Source organism: Gobio gobio (assembly GCF_949357685.1).
Source record: "Gobio gobio genome assembly, chromosome: 11".
NCBI classification, from domain to species: domain Eukaryota; kingdom Metazoa; phylum Chordata; class Actinopteri; order Cypriniformes; family Gobionidae; genus Gobio; species Gobio gobio.
Genome location: NC_137104.1, coordinates 39003156 through 39022938, shown reverse-complemented (window position 1 = coordinate 39022938; position 19783 = coordinate 39003156). Strand labels below are relative to the sequence as shown.

Genomic DNA, 19783 nt, shown 5'->3' with positions numbered 1-19783 from the left:
GACATGTGCACCAAACACTTACGAAGTTCCTCTAAATCAAGGTCATCGTAGATGAACTCATTCTCCTCAAAGTCAGGATCCTGAGAAGAATCAAGGTAGTACTCAACGTCATCTTTAATCTTGCGGATGGCATCCACCTGTATTGAGTCATTGTCCAGCATTCGAAGGATGGTTTCCAGCATGAGGATGTGATACCGGTGCCTCTCGATCATTCGTTTCAGTTCCTCAATCCGATCCTGCTTCTGACGTTAACAGCATCACGGCATGGAAAAATATATATAATTCTGATCAGTCTTCAACAGAACAAATTAAACTGCTGACAATAATTTTGTATATGGTCACTAACAAAATGGTATTACCACTATTACCATGTTTTTTTTGGACATGCACCATAATATTCTATTAAGTACACTGGAGTACATAGTAAATAATATGGCACATTAATATGAAAATCATTAAGTACTAGAATATTACAATTTGACACCATCAGATATTTTAACAATATTATTTTATCCTTAAAAAAAAAAGAAAAAAAAAAAGGAATAAATAAATAATTTTGACCCACTTAATATTAGGTGGCCTTAACTACAACGTACTAACATTTAAATTCATAATTTGATACAATGCATTTATTGTGTACATACATGTTTTTACATTGTACTTGCATTTTAAAAATTACCTGCATGTAATTAATTTCTGTAGTTACATTTATAATAATTCCCTTATACCTAACCCTACCCTTAAACTTACCCACGCCACCACACCTGTCCCTAACATTACCCGGATCCCACCTCAATATCAGCAAAAGTGTTTTGCAACACAATATGAACACAAGTACATTGTACTTATTTTTTGATGCAAGTACATAGTAGTAAAGGCCACCTAACATAAAGTGGGACCAATAATTTTACAAATTTAGCGAAGTACACAATAAATATCCTTGGCGCCAATATCACCAATTCATTTGTAATTTAGCTAATACCTTTATCCAAAGTGACTTAAAGAAGGGCCAATCACCCAATAAGTGTCTTGTTTGAGGCACACAAAGGGAATCATTCATGGAGCACACCCATTGCTGGGTTTGAACCAATAACCGCTTTGTTTCCAGCCCAGAAATTGAATTATTATAGACAATCCCACATCAAACAGTGGCATTGTAAAAGGTGAAAAGGATGCAAATAAAAAATGCGGGAGGAAATGAGACTGACCTCTTTGTCTCCTTTCTTTTTCTTGGTCTGGACTGAAAGCGATTCAACCTCGCTCTCAAACTGGTCCACTTGCATGTTCAACGTGTCTATCGTGTTCTAGGGGAACCAAGGTACAAAGCAGAAGTAGATGACATCAGTAAATGATGCAAACGGAGCAACAGTTGAGATGTTCATCGTTTTTGTATCAGTTGTATGTATGTGGCAGTTTGAAAAGCTCTATTGTTTGCCAAAATACACTCTGTGTTTCCATACACTTATTTCTATGCACATTTTGGGATATCGCACAAAAAAAAAAAAAATGCTGGATGGAAACGGCAAGAAAACGTATGCGCTCAACTGAGTCGAATTCATATTTTTATCTGATAAGAAAACATGCACATAAACTACAATGGAAACACATGTACCGAATAAATTCCTTGTTGCACATTGAAAAAATCATGTGACTTTGCGATGGGAAGGCATAACAGGAGTAACCAATCTTTTTGCACAGCATCGTAAATGCGGTTTTGGTTGTTCTGAAATGCCTTAACAAAGTCTGTCGTCAAATTGGCTTGGCATAATTACCTTCCAGAACTGTCTTACACGACTACATTCCCCAAAAAACAGCCATCTGTCTCCGAAAGCCATCTGCACGCTGTGAGACGCAAGTCATTTATTATATACAGTGGCTTCTCCTACTTTTCTAAGTGATATTTACAGCCAGTTTATCAGAAGTGACAGTTTTGTTCTCTTCGACTCACTGTTCTGCTGCTTTATTCACAAATGTTTATGCGATATTCACATTTTTTTAATGCGATATTCCAAGTTAAATTCGCAACTTTGAACGGAAACATAGCTAGTGAGATGGATGCAGCTTTCACAACCAGGCGTTACATCGGCTTTCCATAGACTGCAAACAAAAAGAATGATGGGAAATTACTTAAGGCCACATTTACTGCTGTTCGACGAATTTTCTTGGGTGAAATCAAGTAATCTCAATAGAAATCCAACTTCTGTATGATTTGTGCTTCATACGTAGCTACACTATTGACTAGGGGTGTAACGATCCGTTTTAACAACGATTCGATTCGTATCACAATTTGAGGTTGTCGATACGATTCAAGGACGATATTGGTTCATTTAGAACGATACGATCCGAAACGATTCAGTGACTTGAAATCGATTCAGTAACTTTTTAGCCAAAAATTGTGTGACTGAAATAAATATCTGGATACTGGTCAGTGCAGGTGAAGTTTCCTAGATTCCTGTTGTTTCTTGTAAGGGAATCAGGTATCAATTAATTATGGATATAAACAAACAAGTAAACAACAATTAATGGCAAATGCATTCAAATTTTATTTGAATAAAGTGCAACCAACAGTTTAGGTTGAATTAAAAGGAAGTTAACCTTTTCTGCTCTCATTTTCAATTTTCAATACATTTTCAATAAAAGCACAGTAAGTGCAACCAACATTTCAACAGTAGGTTAACCCGCTACTTCTGCTTTTGTTTTCCAACATAAAAATATTACAATATTAGTATAAAAAATAAAGTGCAACTAACTACTCTTCAGGTTTAATTAATAGTAGGTTTACCTGCTACTTTTGCTGTTGTTTTACAACATTAAAATAATACAAATACAATATTAATATCAAAAATAAAGTGCAACCAACATTTCTTCAGGTTGAATTAACTGGCTGAACCTGCTACTACTCTCAGTTTAATAAACAAACAATATTTAACAAAAGATAAAATGTAACCAACTACTCTTCAATGACTCTACAGATTTCTTTTTCAAAAATATCAACATGATCTGACCGCAGAACACTTCTCTGTGCGTTTACTATGTCGCCAGCTGTACTTAAACTCGCTCTGCAGGCACACTGGTGTCAGGAATTCACAGGTAACATTTAGCAAGGGTTGAAAGTACAGGTAAAACGTTACTAACTTAGCTCTTTCTCCTGGTGGCTTGATAATTTCTCGCACGTTGGCTTCTCTGTCATCCGCCATGCTATGTTTTGTTTTCTTAGCGCTGCTGCTGGTGCGTGCGTTGCGATGATGTCACAGATAGGCAGACTTAATCGAGTAACGTTTAACGGCTTTATCATTAAAAGTGCTAAGAAAAAATATCCATATAAAGTCTGACGTGCTTAAATCCAATGCGTTATTTCCCATGATCGATACAATCGATTGATTACCTTTTAAAACGATGTTAGATCGATATATGTCGTCCGGAAGGCCATCTTGCCGAGCACAGATCGATGTAGTTAGATCATAGGAAAATAAATCGATACATCGATGTAGTAGATGAATCGTTACACCCCTACTATTGACAATGGACATTTAGTGAAATTTCGAGGTCACAGTTCAGATTCTACTTTAACATACTGCTGAACTCATGTCTTATTAAACAAAAAATGGATAGAAAAGATGCAGATTGCAGCAAAATGTAATAACAGATACACTGGATTACTTGTTCATCATATCAATCTTCATGTAAACGCAATATCAAATACATCCACTTCACTTCAACCAAGAATGCGATCATGATATTTGCCTTTGCATACAGTAGATTTCTGGACCACTACAAGAAGTGGGAGTTCAGCTGCTCTTTTTTCACTCCTCCCCTGACAGCAGCCGCCTACTATCATCTACATTAAAAACAAGGCATTTGGCATCTAAAAATGATCCGAATGTTTTATCATATTGAGTCAAGACACACATTCTTTTCAGAATGACAGGAATATGTCAAGTCAACATGAAATCAAAACGAATCCCTTTTACGGTCTCAATGCACATTTCTTATCTCATTGCGAATGATTTATTGATGCATGTTAGTCAAAAGAAAAAAACGATTGATAAAATCGAGGCCCGTCCTACTTTTCCACATTACAGAAGTCAAATGGGTTGAAAACAATTCACATCGACTTTAACTCGAGTGCTTCACACTGCCGCTCTTACCGTTAGCCACTGCCCGACCTCTTCTTTCTCTTTCTGTGCAGGATCGACTTTCTGAGCAAGGCCGAGTCCCTCTTTAGAGTACGCTTTCGTTTTGGTTTCCCGTTCCACAATCTTAAACCGCTCCATTTGCTGCGAAAAACAAAACCGCATAAAATCAGTCAAAAGTACCACATTTTGTTTTACTATTACCTTTAAATAGTGTCCCAAAGCGGAGCACTTTCTGCTCGTTTCAGAATCTGGATTTATTGGTCTTATTTGGATTTATTATTTACATTATATTAAATAAATAAAAAAATATGTATTCATTCACAAAAAGGTTTCACCTTACTGAAAACAATTTTAATGTACTTCATCCAATAAAATCAGATGTTATTGGATGAAGTTGTTCAAAGCACATTAAATCTGGCATTATTTATTAGCATCCAGTCTTTTTGTTAGATTTAAACAGACATCTACTCACCGTCTCAATGAGTTTGCGATTCTCTACTAGCTGTCTTTTGTCTTTAATCTCATTGGAGGCGACCCATGTCTTAATCTGGTCACGAAGGCGCTGCAGAACCAATGTAGACAGAAAAAGAAAGAGCGTGCAGAAAGAAAGAATGAAAGAAAATTGAGCTGGACACCTGAAATCAAGCATGCCCGACTTGTCTTGTGCCGCCAAGCACGGAGGACACGCGCATACATGACCCTCGGCATGGTTAGCGCTTGTCCTCATGGTTACCATTAAAAACAAACACATCATGAGCAGAGAAACAAGCCAGTGTATTACAAATGAAAGGAAAAGCAGTAATTCAATAATTCAATTGGTTCACATATGGCCAAAAAGCTCTCACCTGTAATTTTTTAATCTCTTTTTTGAGGTCAGACTCATATTTCTCTTTTTGGTTTGCGTTGGCTGCATTGTGGAGCTGAAAGAAAAAAACGTATAAATTATTGATAACTTAATTTAAAAGCATTCTACTTGGCTTGAATCATAAGAAGGTGATTGTACCTTTTGTTCAATGCATTGCATACTCTATATATTGGGCCTCGCTCAAGAAGCATGAGCAGAACAAATTTCAATTAAATGTGACCATTTACCCATGTGTATATGGTGAAAATAATCAAATCTTGTGTGTTTTTTTTTCTCTTTTCTTAGATCACACCAGAGGTTTAACGTTAGGTGTGTCACACACAGTGTCTCTCTGAACCCACACACATGATCCTGCTGCACACATTTACCAAGATGAATCACAATGAGATATAGTTTGCAATCACATCCCTGAGCATCAAAAATAAATGAAAAGCTGCACAATAAATGAGGTATGTATACTTCCCTGAAAACTCTTCATATTCAGAAATGTCTTATATTTCATTGATTGTAATGTTTGTTCATTGTGGTTTAATGTAAATGCTGACTAAGGGTGTTGTTGTGGGTTCAAAAGTGTCCAGTTTTTTAATGCAAACATAGCATTACTACTGTACATTTGTTATTTGATACACTACTTTTCAAAGGTTTAGGGACGGCAAGATTTTTAAAATGTTTTTGAAAGGCTACATTTATTTGATTAAAAATACAGTATACATGGTAATATTGTGAAATATTATTACAATTAAAAATAAAATGTTTCTCTTTTAATACATTTTAAATTGTAATCTATTCATGTGATGGCAAAGCTGAATTTTCAGCATCATTACGCCAGCCTTCAGTGTCACATGATCCTTCGGAAATCATTCCAATATGCTGATTTGATGCTAAAGTAACATTTCTTATTATTAGAGATGCTCCGATCAGCATTTTTGGGGCCGATCACCGATTACCGATCACGATCTGCCGATTGCCGATCACTGCCGATCACAGAATGGCAGGGGAATGGCAATCTTTTATCTATAATCTTGCAGAGTTTGCACCATTTGTAGAAATGAAACTAACTCTAAATTAAGTGAGTCAAGATCTTGAAGAACCACCAAGTGTTTATTTTAGAAAATGAGATAACTTAAGGCTACTGTAGGCCATCTTTCCCAAATAAATGTATATAATAAATGTATATAATTATCTCACCTAAATATTTGATCATGCAGTGCATTTTTGTTTTTAAAAACAATTTTTCAGGTAGGTCTAACATTAGTATTGAGGTATGAAATACTAAAGACATTTAATAAGAAATCAAATGTAAATTAATATTGGTCTTCCCTGAATAAATTAAATTAGATTAATCCTTACACTTAAGGTTGCAAAAGTTAGTCATTCAAGAGCAGTGAGTGTCATAAAGGTTCATCAAACAACACAAGACAAAGAGAAACTCAGAGACAGCAGCAGTTTATTTGACTGCTGTCTTTAAGAGCGGATACGGTTACATGCAGTTGCACAAATGTTCACTCGCGAGTCACGACGGGGTTTACGTGCAGACTCGTCAAGACGGTAATTTAGTACATACATTTGTGTGTATCTGACCATTTCAGCGCAATTTGTTCTTGCAAGCTTTTTGTGAGATGGCCCGTGTGTGTGTGCGTGTGTGCGTGTGTGTCTCTCCAGACCGTGCGCGCGAGTGCGGAGCGGTTTGAACACGGGCAAGACTTAAAAATAAATGCAAATTATAAACTTTAGTGACGATGCGACACTGCCTCGATTGTGCAAATTGGCAAATCCTGTGTCAACTGTGCAGCTCGATTTTAGTGCAGATGCGATGCGCTGATGTGAAGCCATTTGAGCATTTTGAAAGGGAGAGAGAGAGCGCGCGCACGCGGTGATTCACGCGCGCGCTGTTTGTGAACTTGCGTGCCACAGAAAGTTTTCAAATGACTGGGTAAGTTATTTAATATAGAAATATGAATTGTACCTCACCTTCAGCATTATAATTATTTTACCCGCGCTGGAAAGAGAATGAGACCGTGTCGCTGCATGTCATGCCCTAGCTCTCACGGCAGGTGCGGGTTTTATGTGTCGTCAGCATGAGATCGGTTCTTGAGATCGGCCTTTTTGGAGACCGCCGATCAATCATCCCAAAGCGATTATCGACCGATCGAGATCGGTTACCGATCAATCGGAGCACCCCTACTTATTATGAATGTCGTGCTGCTTTTTTTCAGGATCCTTTAATGAATAGAGGTTCTAAAGAACAGCATTTATATGAAACAGAAATATATTTTATAAATGTCTTTACTGTCACATTTGGTCAATTTAGTGTGTTCTTGCTGAAAAGAAAGGGTTAATTTCTTTAAAAACAATCGTACTGGCCGCAAACTTTTCAATGGTAGTGTATTTATGCAATAATCAGCCACAACTAAATTCACTACCCAATTTGGATCTGTTCATGTGAAATAACCTACTACCCATTGTAAAAAAAATATTCTTAAAATAGCAAAACATGCATCTTAAATATAATTAACATGATATAATGAGCTTTACAAGAAAAGAAAATGCTGTAGTCATTTCTTACCTTTTTCCAAATGTCCTCAAACTGCTCTACCCCTTCTGCAACTTTTTTCAAACATCTGTCTATTTCACCTTAGGAGAGAGGAGCAAACCTTAGTACATGATGAAATGAGGTGAGACGAGACCAGGCCACATTCTCAGAGACACACATGCACATCTGGGGTTGGTTGATACAGCAGATAGCGCTAAATAATGTAAGCTATTCATGTAGCATTCTCCTCAAACTAAGCTGCATAAAACTATCTTCCGGGAAGACCATTAAACATGTACGGCCAGCAAAAAGCCCCCGATATCATTACCTTGAAGTTTTCTTTTATCAGCCATGACTTCCTGACTATGATGTTTTCTTCATGCCTTCTTCTTCTGTAAGAAAAATAAAGAGAAAATTAGCACTGTAGCTCTTCATTCATGGTGTTTATGAAATCAACATAGCAGGGCTCCAGAGTCCAGACTGACATTTGTTCTAGTTCTACATTGTGGCACCAGCACCTGACTTGGTAGCGCGTGATTGGGATTTTTAATCATAAAAGGTCACTTATTAATAAATTACTATTTATTGTTATTTCTTGGATATGTACATTTGACAGTAAAGCACTGAGCTTGAGTTGGGATGCAGATAACTCATTTTTATAGGGAAAATTTTAATTGCACCATTGTTCTTCTATAATATCATACTGCAGCTTCAGTGATTATACAATTTCACTTGCTTGCTTTCTGTGTAATTCATTAGCAATTCAAAAAAAAAAAAAGAAACAAGCTAGAAAGCCAAACTTTGACATTTTATAACAGTGATTTCATAATATCTCCATATAAATTCATGGGAGACAACCTTTGAAGGATGAACACGCAATGATTTTAGTCATCACATTAAAAATAACATTTAAATTGGATAATATAATATTTATAAGTTCGCTCTCAAAAGGTTGATTATTGAAATGTGATTATTTCTGCCACAATACCATGGTTACAGTTAGCATTACTACTAGGGGTGTAACGATACACACACGGTGCAATACTAATCACGATATTAAACTCACAATACAGTATTTATCGCAATATTTTAAGTCAAAATAAAGAAGAGATGTTTTTGTATTATTTACTTTTTTATTATTATTTAAATAATATTATTGTTATTATATTATTATCAGGACACACAAATATTCCCCCATTGCATTGCTATACATTATATTCAACATTATATATAGTAGTTTAATGTAGTAATGTCACTGAAACCGTAAACGTAAAAAAAAATTCTCTCATGCAGTACTCGCGCCGTGCGCACACACACTCTCCCGGTGTTTGCTATGTTCCGCCTCTCCTGCTATTAATGCACTATACATATAAGAAACGCTTTGAATAATCATAATACTAAAACTAAATGTGATATGGTGATTTAAATTATGCGCTTTCACTATAAGGAGTGCCGCTTTAAATGATGTTTGCGCTTCCACTTTGAGGAGTGTCAATCTGGCAGCGTGTGATCTTCAGATGATCAATGCAATCACGGTTCTAACTAAATGGTTAGTTCTGCATTTACTCACTCATGTTGTTTTCACACATTATGTCACATTTGAATGTCCGTGTTCACTACAGTATGCACGTCGTTGTAAATCTGTTCATCATATAAAGCCATCGTGTCTCTTCAGAAGACTTGGATTTGGATTAGACCACTCGATTGATTATTTTTACAATGCCTTTATTAGATTTTTTGGATCTTTTAAGTTTGAGAGGAATGGACTTGGTGGTACAGAAATATTTCTCTGGTTTCTAGAAAAATATCTTCATTTGTTTTTTGAAGTTAAATGAAAATCATATAGGTTTGAAACGACATGAGGGTGAGTCCATGATGACGGAATTTAAATTTTTGAGTGAATTATACCTTATACAGTAAGCTGAGTCTTGGATAAAACCAACTCTATATCGCAAATGATATAGTTTACATCAACGATAGATCTCGTCGCATTTTTATATCGCGATATCTCGATATACAATGTATCGTTACATCATTAGTTACTACATTAAATCTATGGTGAATGTTGGTGATTTGTGGACTGAAAAGCCTTCTATAACTTTTTTCGTGGCACAATGTTTCTCCTGGTTTCCACTACAAACACTTTCTCACTGGATCTCCAAGTAATAATTGTGTCGCGTGGTCGAGATCGGACCAAGAGTAAACCCGTTTTGAGCTTGTCCGAGGCTCCAAGCTGATAAACGGTCCACTCTGCGTAGCTCAAAGCGGTTTCATTGCGCTTCTGTTTCTCATATGCAGCTGAAATGGCAGCTCTTATCAGTTTGGCAACGTGGTGGTGGCACCAGTGCAACGTCTAACAATATTTAGCCCGGCAGGAAAAAATTTGGTTGCAGTCTGGAACACTGCACAATCCTTTACAAATGACTGGATTTGTAAGAAACAAGACCCATTATACTGTGCTTCAACGCCATATGTCCAATTAAAGAACACAAGCCTTTTAGACGGATGGCCTATTTTATAATTACATTTTTTCCCCCCTTGAACTATTAGTGTAATTACTTTAATGGCACAGTGACGTCATTACAGTCACACAAATCGACCCTTGTGATTGCTGTTGGGGAAGGCAAGACAGGTTTGGCGTGAATATAAAAATGCTAATTACTCTTTTCCCCCTTAGTAATTCTGGGACCAGACCGAACCCGATGGTGTATTTGACTTGTCAATAAGCTGCAGACAACCATACTTATTTTACATGTAAAGAAAATCAACCAGTTTGTTTTTATTGGCCATTCGGGGCAAGGTTTTATGGTATCATGGTATTATTATACCATAATAATAAACCTGCATGGAAAAAATAATTAGATTGGATAAGATTACATACAACTTAATAAAATACAGTTAGCATCTAACCAGAAGTGCAAATAGCGATTTGCTTATTATTAATGTGTATAGGCCTACATAAAAATGTTATGTGTCCATAGAGAAGTGTAGAGTTTTAGGTCGAGAATAATATAATAGCATGGCAGTAATAATATAGTAATAACAGTCTTTTGCTGGCAGTCTTTGCAAATAATTGAACAGAAAACAGAGACATCACTGGATGAGATGCTGAAATGTTGTCAATGTTTTGAAAGACACAGAGACAGTGTTTACACTCTCTTTGGAAGTCCACCTATGAATTGCTTTCAATTATAGAGTTGTTTCATTTAATTGGAATAAGAGACAGTATTTTAACGCTGAATAAATTACATACTACACCTTTTCACCTACACCATCCAAAAATTATTCTATGCAAATGTGCTACACGTTGCATATTTTGATAAAAATACCTCCAACGCAAATGGCAATTTGCCAATTCTGACTAACTAAGCCCTTATTATTATTATACTGGAGAGTTTGCCATAATTTTACAAATACGTCTTCAAAAATCTCTACACTAAAACAAAATCTGAACCGTTGAGTTTAGATCCATTTGTATTTTCATCAAGTCAATAAATATTGTAATAAATCATGTTTATCAGCGTGTGTACTGTGTAGACAGGCATGTCTAGTCAAATATATTCCAATGCACACTCAAAGCACACTTTGGGATGCAAACAAGTATGCCGGTGTGAAAAAGATGCGTGATCTCTATCTAAATTTAGTGAATGCATTCATCTATTCTTCGCACATCTCACAGTAGAGATTTCCAATAATGCAGACATGTTATCCGTGTAGATTCAGAAAGCTTGAGGGTTTTGCTCAACACAAGGTTTTGCTATAAAAAAAAAAAACTTGACTCAATTTTAAACAACCCTTTATGCCAAAAGGTTCTATATAAAGGAAAAATGTCTTTAGTGACTGCATAATATTTTTATGTTTAACAGGTTATTTCATTTTTTCTAGTGATAAAATATGTTTATGAGGTGTTTAATTCATAAAATGTAATTAAAAAAGACAAATTTAACTAAATTAATTAAAACTAAATCCATAAAATGATCCCATGAAGGGAACCCCTTAAAGGGTAAGTTCACCCAAAAATGAAAATTCTGTCATTAATTACTCACCCTCATGTCGCACCAAACTAGAGACCTGCGTGGGACGGATTTTTCAGTTCCGCAGGATTCTGTCCCACAGCCCGGTCCCGCTAAAATATACGTTATCTTCTCCCACCCGCAACATTCATATTTTGACCAGCGCCCGCCCGCAAAAGCCAGAATAAAAGTATAAATTGATTTTTTCTGCATGTCCATGACACAGTTTCACGTAATTTAACATAAAAGCAAGCGCGTGCATGGTTTCAGTTCATCGCAATCTCACATAGCTCCGTTATGAAGCTGACTTGCACAATGAATCTTTCATAATGTCTACACTTTCTTTGTTATAATCAGAGGATTTGCCAGCATGCAGAATTTAGCACTGAACAAAAACTGGGCGGTGAGTGGATTCTATCTTAAATGCATTTGATTGGCCATTGCGTTTTACAAATCAACACATATGTCCGTGATTGACTACATTGCACAACGCAGCAAAAACATGTTATAAAACATAAAATATGCCTATGCTTGTGCCTGTAAATCATTTTTATTTTGATTTAGTTGTTCTTGTTGCTTTTATGCAATACAATAGATGAATAACAATTTATTTATTTTTAGATATTTCTATTTTGTGGGAGTCCTAGTGCTGGGCGGCATACTGGTTTATACCGAATACCGGTATTTATTTTTGTTATAATTAGGCCTGTCACGATAGTCAATAAATCAATTAATCGCACGATAAAAAAAAATTTGCTCGATAATTTTTCCGACCGCGATAATTTCCAGCGTCCGTTTTTATATCCATTTTTACCGAGCGTTACATTATATGATCATGCTCTTATACATGTAAATGCTTCTAAGCGCGACAAGATACAAGAGAATGCGCTGTATGTCAATGTCCTGTCTGTGTGGCTGTGTCTCATGTCAGCTAATCGAGGAACACTCTGACACACACACACACACACACACACACACACACTCGACGTAAAGACAGAATCGCGTCAGTCTCCTGCTCACATTGAGTTCTCTTTTGCACTTGAACGAACAAACAATAACAACAACACAGAGAATTTTGAGTATTCTCATATTAGGAGTCTTAAATTAGTTAAATAACGTCTTAAATGAATGTAAAGAGCTGTGAGGAAATGAGATGCACGGGACAGCACGTCAGATCCGCGGCTGTTCTTAAGGTGACAGTAGCACTGATGATGCCTGTCATTAATGTTCATCAAAGAACAACGGGAACAGAGAAAATTGTAGCTTTAATGATGATTAATCTATATTTCATTTATTATTTATGCAGTTAAGAAAGGTGTTTGATAACTATTACATTTCTGTATATGTCTAACAGGGAAGGCACAGGTAAAAATAACATTTATTATAATGGGGTTATGTAAAGATTGTTTTAAGTTCACTTAAATTAAAAGTAGTTTTTTTAAAGCCTAATAAATGTTGAAATTGGTAGCTTTCAGTTATACTGATATATAACGTCATTAATGTTTCATAGAGACATTATCAGTGATACTCGCCTTCATTCATAAAAACATGACAATACAACACATTTAAAATATGCTGTCAATAAATTGTTTCTACATTCATTTTGGGGAGTAAATGAAATTATTACAATATCAAAACATTAAAAACGTATTAATCGTGATTAATTACAGAAAAAAAAATGTGATTAATTAGTAAAAAAATTGTATCGATTCCCAGCACTACCTAAAACACAATCATCTGCTGCAGTTTTCCAGCTGTTTATTTAAGAGTATTTCTTTATTAACAGACTGAGAGTCCATTGCTTTTTTGTTTTGGTTGTTTTGTTCATTTATTGTGAATATTATTTAAAATGCTTTCCGTTTTCAGTGTTATATAGTCTTTAGAAAGTTGATTGATCTTTGAAAAGGTGTACCTGCATTATTATGCCATTATCTTTATTTTAGATGAAAATGGTCTCAGAACGACAATATTATCGTTTATCGCAATAATTTCTTGGCTAATTTAAAATTTGTTATCGTGACAGGCCTAGTTATGATATGAATTTATGATACCGCAACACCAGTGTGTGTCGCACCGCGTCACTGTTCGAGGGCTCCCAATTCACTGTTGCACTGTAGTGAGAGCACAGCTGAGATCGCACCACAGCCTATGGTAAGTCCGAAATCACCCCCTAAAGCCTCATTCACTATTATTCCCTACGTTATCCACTTATATTGTTCACTTGAAAAAGTGAATGAAAACGAGTGAGTGAATTCGGACAGCCTTTGTGTGTACATCGGCTGTACACTCGTTATTGCGGTGCAATGTGAGATTGAATGAGTGCACTCAATAACGTCCACTATGGTTTCGGACACCACTACAGATGGCTGTCCCTTCAAATAATGCCCTATTTAAGGTTATAGGGGGCGATTCCGGATTCAGCCCTTGATTACCGCGGATAATTCAAACTAAACGCGGCGCGCAAGAGAGAGCGGTTTCTGCCGTGATGAGATTAACGTTCTCCACATGGATCATATTATAGCACAAATATAGACCGGAGCGAGCGTGTTTACGTTTTTTATGGACATATTTCATATACTCTACTAGTAATCTAAACATAAACCGGCGGCGTGTATGCACACATATTTCATCACGTCTTTATCAAATTAAGAGTTATTGTTTATTTATAGATTGTGTTCAGCACTTTGGTCAACAGTGTTGTTTTTAAGGTGCTTTATAAATAAAGGTGGATTGGATTGGAAATTAAATGTAGCCATAACGTAATGCAAAGGACACTGAACTGTACGTCTGATCACGACTGCGATGACACGATGGGTTATTCTGTCACACAGAAGACGATGTAAGTTAATAAATAGACTGACAATTCAAAGAAGAATGGGCAAAAATGTAACTGCTTTATTCTTTCCGTGTTAAACTGACGTGTGTTCAGAGACTGTAGTGCTCTTAAATGTACTGAAAATATCCTTAGACAGTTTAAAGGGTAACTTCAGTGATTTAGCATTAAGCTGTGTATTTAAACTGGGTCATTTATGCAGTAGAAATGTGAAATTATTTTGGAATTTGGTGCCTTCTAGACTGAGAAAAGACAGAAAATGTATTTTTGTCTCATGTGGATGAAAGACAACAACTCCCAGAATGCACTTGCTTCGCTGCCCTACGAGGCCACTCCGTACACCGTCGTTTTGATCTTCATAGTAATACAATCATTTCGTTCAGTTAGAGAATAAACACTACAATTAAAAACTGAACGTGTCTTTTCAATAAAGTGTGAGTGAGCCGAACGAAAGCCACGTCACAGACGCAGCAGTGTCAGATTTCCTCAGCAGTGTCAGATTTCATTCCTCACGAAGAACTGAGGTAACGTTAAGCGCCAGTCTGGCACGTTTTCAGATCGCTTATGGAAGCTAAACTATCACAGGAATTCATTGAAAAGTTGAAACACTCACTTTACTCTGCACCGCGCTCCGTTATTATGATTGTCTGTGCGGCCGTCTGTATCTTACATTCTGTGCGTGAGACCTCTCCCCTATGGGCGGGTTGATAACATGCGGAACAGCTCCATCTAGTGGCTGTAGTCTTTAGCCTCTGGCCAAAAAAAATCCTTCAATGACGCAAAATGACAATATTTGCGTCATCGGAGGAATTTTTCCAGAAATAAAATGCATAATTCTCTCGTCTCAGGGGGATATGAGGGGGGAAAATACCTTAATTTGAATATACTACCGGGTTTCTACTGATACAAAGCCTACTGCTAAATCACTGAAGTTACCCTTTAAATGTTCTTCCGCGTTTCTCCCTCGTTTTGACAGTTTGTTATATAGGGTTAGATTTTTTAAATGCTTAAGGTGCCCTCAACTCTTTTTTTCTATCTCCATGGTCATATTTTAATATACATGTGTCTGTAATGAGTGTGTTGCATGTGTTTTATTGGTTGTTGTCTCCCCACAGCATCATTTTGTGGGGCTTTGTAAACCTGTAGGCCTATTAATTCTAGTGTGGAATTTTTCTACAATATTCACTCGTCATGACAGTAAAACAGGGCATTCTAGTCAATCTACTGCAGTATTTCCTCTCTCAATCAGTAGAAAATGTGGTTAACACCCGGTCATGCATAGGGGGAAAAAATACCGTCATATACCGCAAAACTTTTTAATTTTGAAAAATACTGTGATATTAATTTTTGGTCATACCGCCCAGCACTAGGGAGTCCCGCGAATAATTCTCCAGCAACCCGCCCAAACACACACGAGTACCTTACCGCCCGCACTCAAATCTAATCTAGTCCCGCGCCGCACTCTATTGCGTTGGGTCCCGCGGCAGTGCAGGTCTCTATTCCAAACCCGTAAGACCTTCGATTTTCGAAAGATAAATTAAGATATTTTTGATGAAATCCGAGAGCTCTCTGTCCCCTCCATAAAGGTCCAGAAAGGTAGGAAAGACATTGATAAAATAGTCCATCTGACTCCAGTGGTTCACCCGTAATTATGACGCGACAAGAATACGTTTTTTGCGAAAAATAAACAAAAATAACGACTTTATTTAACAATCTTTTCTCGTCTGTGCCAGTCTCCTACGCTGTTGACCTGCGTAGCATCACACGCATTCGCTAGCCAATGGTAAGCCAGCGATCTGACGTAGCGCTGCACTGTATTTACTACGTCAACCACATAGGAGCCTGGCACAGACGAGACGAGATTGTTGAATAAAGTCATTATTTTAGGGGGTTTTCTCACACAAATGTTCAAATTAAGGTTGAGCCACTGGAGTCACATGGACTTTTTTTTAACAATGTCTTTACTACCTTTCTGGAACTTGAAAGTGTTCATTACATTGCTGTCTATGGATGGGTCAGAGAGCTATCGGATTTCATAAAAAATATCTTAATTTGTGTTCCGAAGATGAACGAAGGTCTTACGGGATTGGAACGAAACGAGGGAGAATTTTCATTTTGGGGTGAACTAACCCTTTAAGGTTCTATATAGAACCCTTTTTTCTAAGAGTGCACAATACTTACAAGGCCTTTTAAAATAAAGATCAATAAGAAGCTGAGATTGCAAATAAAGACCTGGGGGTTTATATTAGGATTGACACCTACGTTTCTTCAGTAAATAAAAAAGCTCCTGATGTAAAGGCACATGACAGCAAGAGGCATACTTTGAAGCTTACATGTATAAATTAATAAATAGCCCCTTTCAGCCCTTTTAAGGGACTATCAGCGTTTACACACTCTTGCTGGTATTGCACTGTCAATGTTAGTTACAGTGCAATACTTAAGAAATGGGTTTGATTTTTGGCAATTTCAACACAATTGGCTTTTGACTTAAAGTAAGAATGAAACAGAAGTTGTGGTAGTCTTTCCTATTGTGACGAATATCTGAGTGAAACGGCTTCTCGAACAAGGGAAAAAAATATGTAGGACTTGATTTTGTCCATTGGGAATTGTTTTATGTGATCTCATGTGAGCGAGTCCCACCATCATGCTAGTAAACACATCATCAGAGAAGAGCTGTTGTAATAAGAGGGAGGGGAAGTTGAGGGTATTCATTTCATAATAATGATAATGGGCACAGCTACATTATTTATAATAAATACTGCAACATCCCATTAAAAGAATGATACAATGGATTGATTTAATGGTGACTTTAACCTGCTTTTGGTCGTGGTCAGGAAAAGCATCCGACATACAAGTAAGTAGGCTATAACACAAATTAGACAACAGTGACAGGAAAAATATGCCATATTAAATGATGAAACCGCAGAAATCTTAATGAAGCATTCACTTTATCAGAAAGGTTTCACCGTCCAAGCACAGCTGAGCAAGAAGCATCAGCTTCATTTGCCACGATGAAGACGGACGTTATTTCAGCATCCATGCACTTCCACAGTCCACTGACTAGTTAGTACAAGTGTGACTGAAGCAGAAATCTAATATTGCATAGAAACGTGACATTCATTTAGCAGCAGTCCTGACTCCTGATCATCAAATAAACAGAGAGGATGACAGCTGCATGTCAATCAAAATTGTCTGACACACAGTTGCGCGCGTCCATTGAGTTCTCGCAACAATGTAGCGCGTGCAACCACAACAGCTGGCGATTCGCGAGCGGATCCTCCATCAAATGTTACCAGTTTAAAGTAAACCTAAAACCCCTGATCTCACAGTCCTGGTGATAATAGCTAATTTAGATCAAGCTCGGTTTTAGATGGTACTAAATAATACTCCAGCATGAAACCAGAGACTGCCACTGTCTTTGCCTGCATGTGGCTTTTTTATCCGCTCTTATCCAACTTCATTCGCATGCACACTACTTTTTCTACGCGCCCAGACACCGATGCGATAATATATTAACACTTTAGAGGAGTTAGAAAGCTCAATTCTAGCAAGCAGCTCGCGAGCCTGTAGTGAACGCGACCGGCGAGAGCTTTTTTGGCTGGGATACAAATTGGAAAGGGAAAAAAACAGCACATAATTGGAGTGACCCTCCCACGTCGTGGGGATGTTTACCTGATTTTCCTGAGTTTCACTTTCCCGCTTAATATCCCCTTCAGCTCCGCCACTATTCCACAACTTTTCACTCTATATTTTTATTTCCTATTATTTCTATTCGCCAAACAATCACTTCTCGCATCAAAGATGGCCGCCAGGAACACCTCCTCCGCTGGTGCGCTGGAGCCTTGTAGCCCCGCCCACTAAATCGCCATTGGGTGCCGGCCATCAGTTCTCGTCTCTCATTGGATAAGAGGAGCTGTCTATCTTTACGTAGTGCTTGACAGCTTCCGTACATAGCGAGTGATGGTTGGTGTATATGGAGAGGTTAAAGGTGTACCGGGATATCTTTAAACTGTCCGACTTGCTATGGTTTCTAGTAATTACTGTTTTGTTCAAAAGTAGGAAGTTTCTAACAAAAGCAGTACTTTATTCACAGCAAGTTTCAATCTAAGAAGCTTCTCACCATCAATGTAGTTATGCTTGTCGAACAGCTTGCTAAGGAAACAGAAGGGATTTAGGATATGAAATCTCATGAGAATGGATAAACCTGTAAAATAATTTCTAAACATAAGCCTTCATCTTTCAGACCTTCGATTAAGTATTATACACTTGTTGTTACAAAGCATAAATCAAGACTGTAAAGATGGTTTGAAATGACCGACATAAATTGAAGTACTAAAATGACTTTTATTCTATTTTATTTAACCAGGAAGGCCCCATTGAGATAACATCTCTCTTCTGCTAGGGAGTCTAATTTTGAATTTTTGGTTTAATATGGAAATTAAATACAATAAAAGAATGAAAGTTGAAAATATAAATTCAAACATTTTCAAATATCCAAAATATTAATAAATAACCTCTCTTCAAGTTCATGAAAGAGTCTTGTTGAGGGATGAAGAAAGACAAACCAATAAAAATCTTTCTAAGTGGTATTTATATGAACAATCCAGTGCACTTTTATTTGCCAATGATTTATGCTGTGTTATCTTGAAATCATTTGGAAAAAAATTACTTTTTTAAAGTAAGATGCTGTTTGGTTTTTTTAAATGCACAAGAAAAAAAAGCATCTTCTAAAATCATTCCATTAAAAGACTGTTGATTGTTGTAAAAGCATTTTACTACTGTTTACATAAGAAAATCAAGACATTACCAAAGGTATTCAATGAACAGAGAATGAGATGGAAACACATGAACAACTGACCGCTGACATAACACACAACAGGCCTATTCGGTTTTCTATCAACCATGAGTCTTACAGTGTTTGTTACCACACATCTCGATGTTCAAACCACAATGAACATGATTAGACTAGATTTGAACTAGACAACAGCATAAAAACTGGTTTAAATCAGAACACACCAATAGAAAAGTGTTTGCAGCGTGTTGCTGCACGGCAGTGGTAAAGTCTTTAACTTGACAGAGAAAGAGAGGGAGAAATAAGTGATTAACTTTGGTTTGGATTCACAAAAGATTTCATTTAAACCAAACACAACTATCAGTCCATCGCAATACATCCCAGTTCAATCTGATCTTCTGTAAAAGAAGCTAAAAGACTATGATGATCTTCACACTAAATAGTCCTTAAATGGGAAACATTCGGAAATCTGTCATTGATTATAGACACTTGCGGCACATGAATGTATCATTTCAATCAACTGATTTCAGGTATTAGGGTTTGTAGCACTAAAGATGTTCCTAGTACTATTTTAATAAATCAGTAGATATACAAGCCTGATAGTTGTGCTG

General features: G+C 36.8%; 2 protein-coding genes across 3 annotated transcripts in view; both read right to left on the bottom strand.

Annotated features, from left to right (window-relative positions):
- Positions 1-18213, bottom strand: part of cnot3b (CCR4-NOT transcription complex, subunit 3b) — a 28647-nt gene extending 10434 nt beyond the window's left edge. The window contains exons 1-8 of one of the 2 annotated variants that reach the window (XM_079830131.1): positions 18053-18213; positions 7863-7926; positions 7568-7635; positions 4982-5056; positions 4609-4698; positions 4149-4277; positions 1209-1304; positions 23-242 (exon numbers count right to left, since the gene is read on the bottom strand). In XM_079830131.1, coding sequence (XP_079686257.1) covers positions 23-242; positions 1209-1304; positions 4149-4277; positions 4609-4698; positions 4982-5056; positions 7568-7635; positions 7863-7887 — 703 coding nt within the window. In that variant the 5' untranslated portion in view covers positions 7888-7926; positions 18053-18213. The remainder of the gene's footprint in view (positions 1-22; positions 243-1208; positions 1305-4148; positions 4278-4608; positions 4699-4981; positions 5057-7567; positions 7636-7862; positions 7927-18052) is intronic. The other variant, XM_079830132.1, reaches the window with a different exon arrangement.
- Positions 1-19783, bottom strand: part of LOC307133598 (craniofacial development protein 2-like) — a 1416430-nt gene that overhangs the window by 923644 nt on the left and 473003 nt on the right. The window lies entirely within an intron of this gene.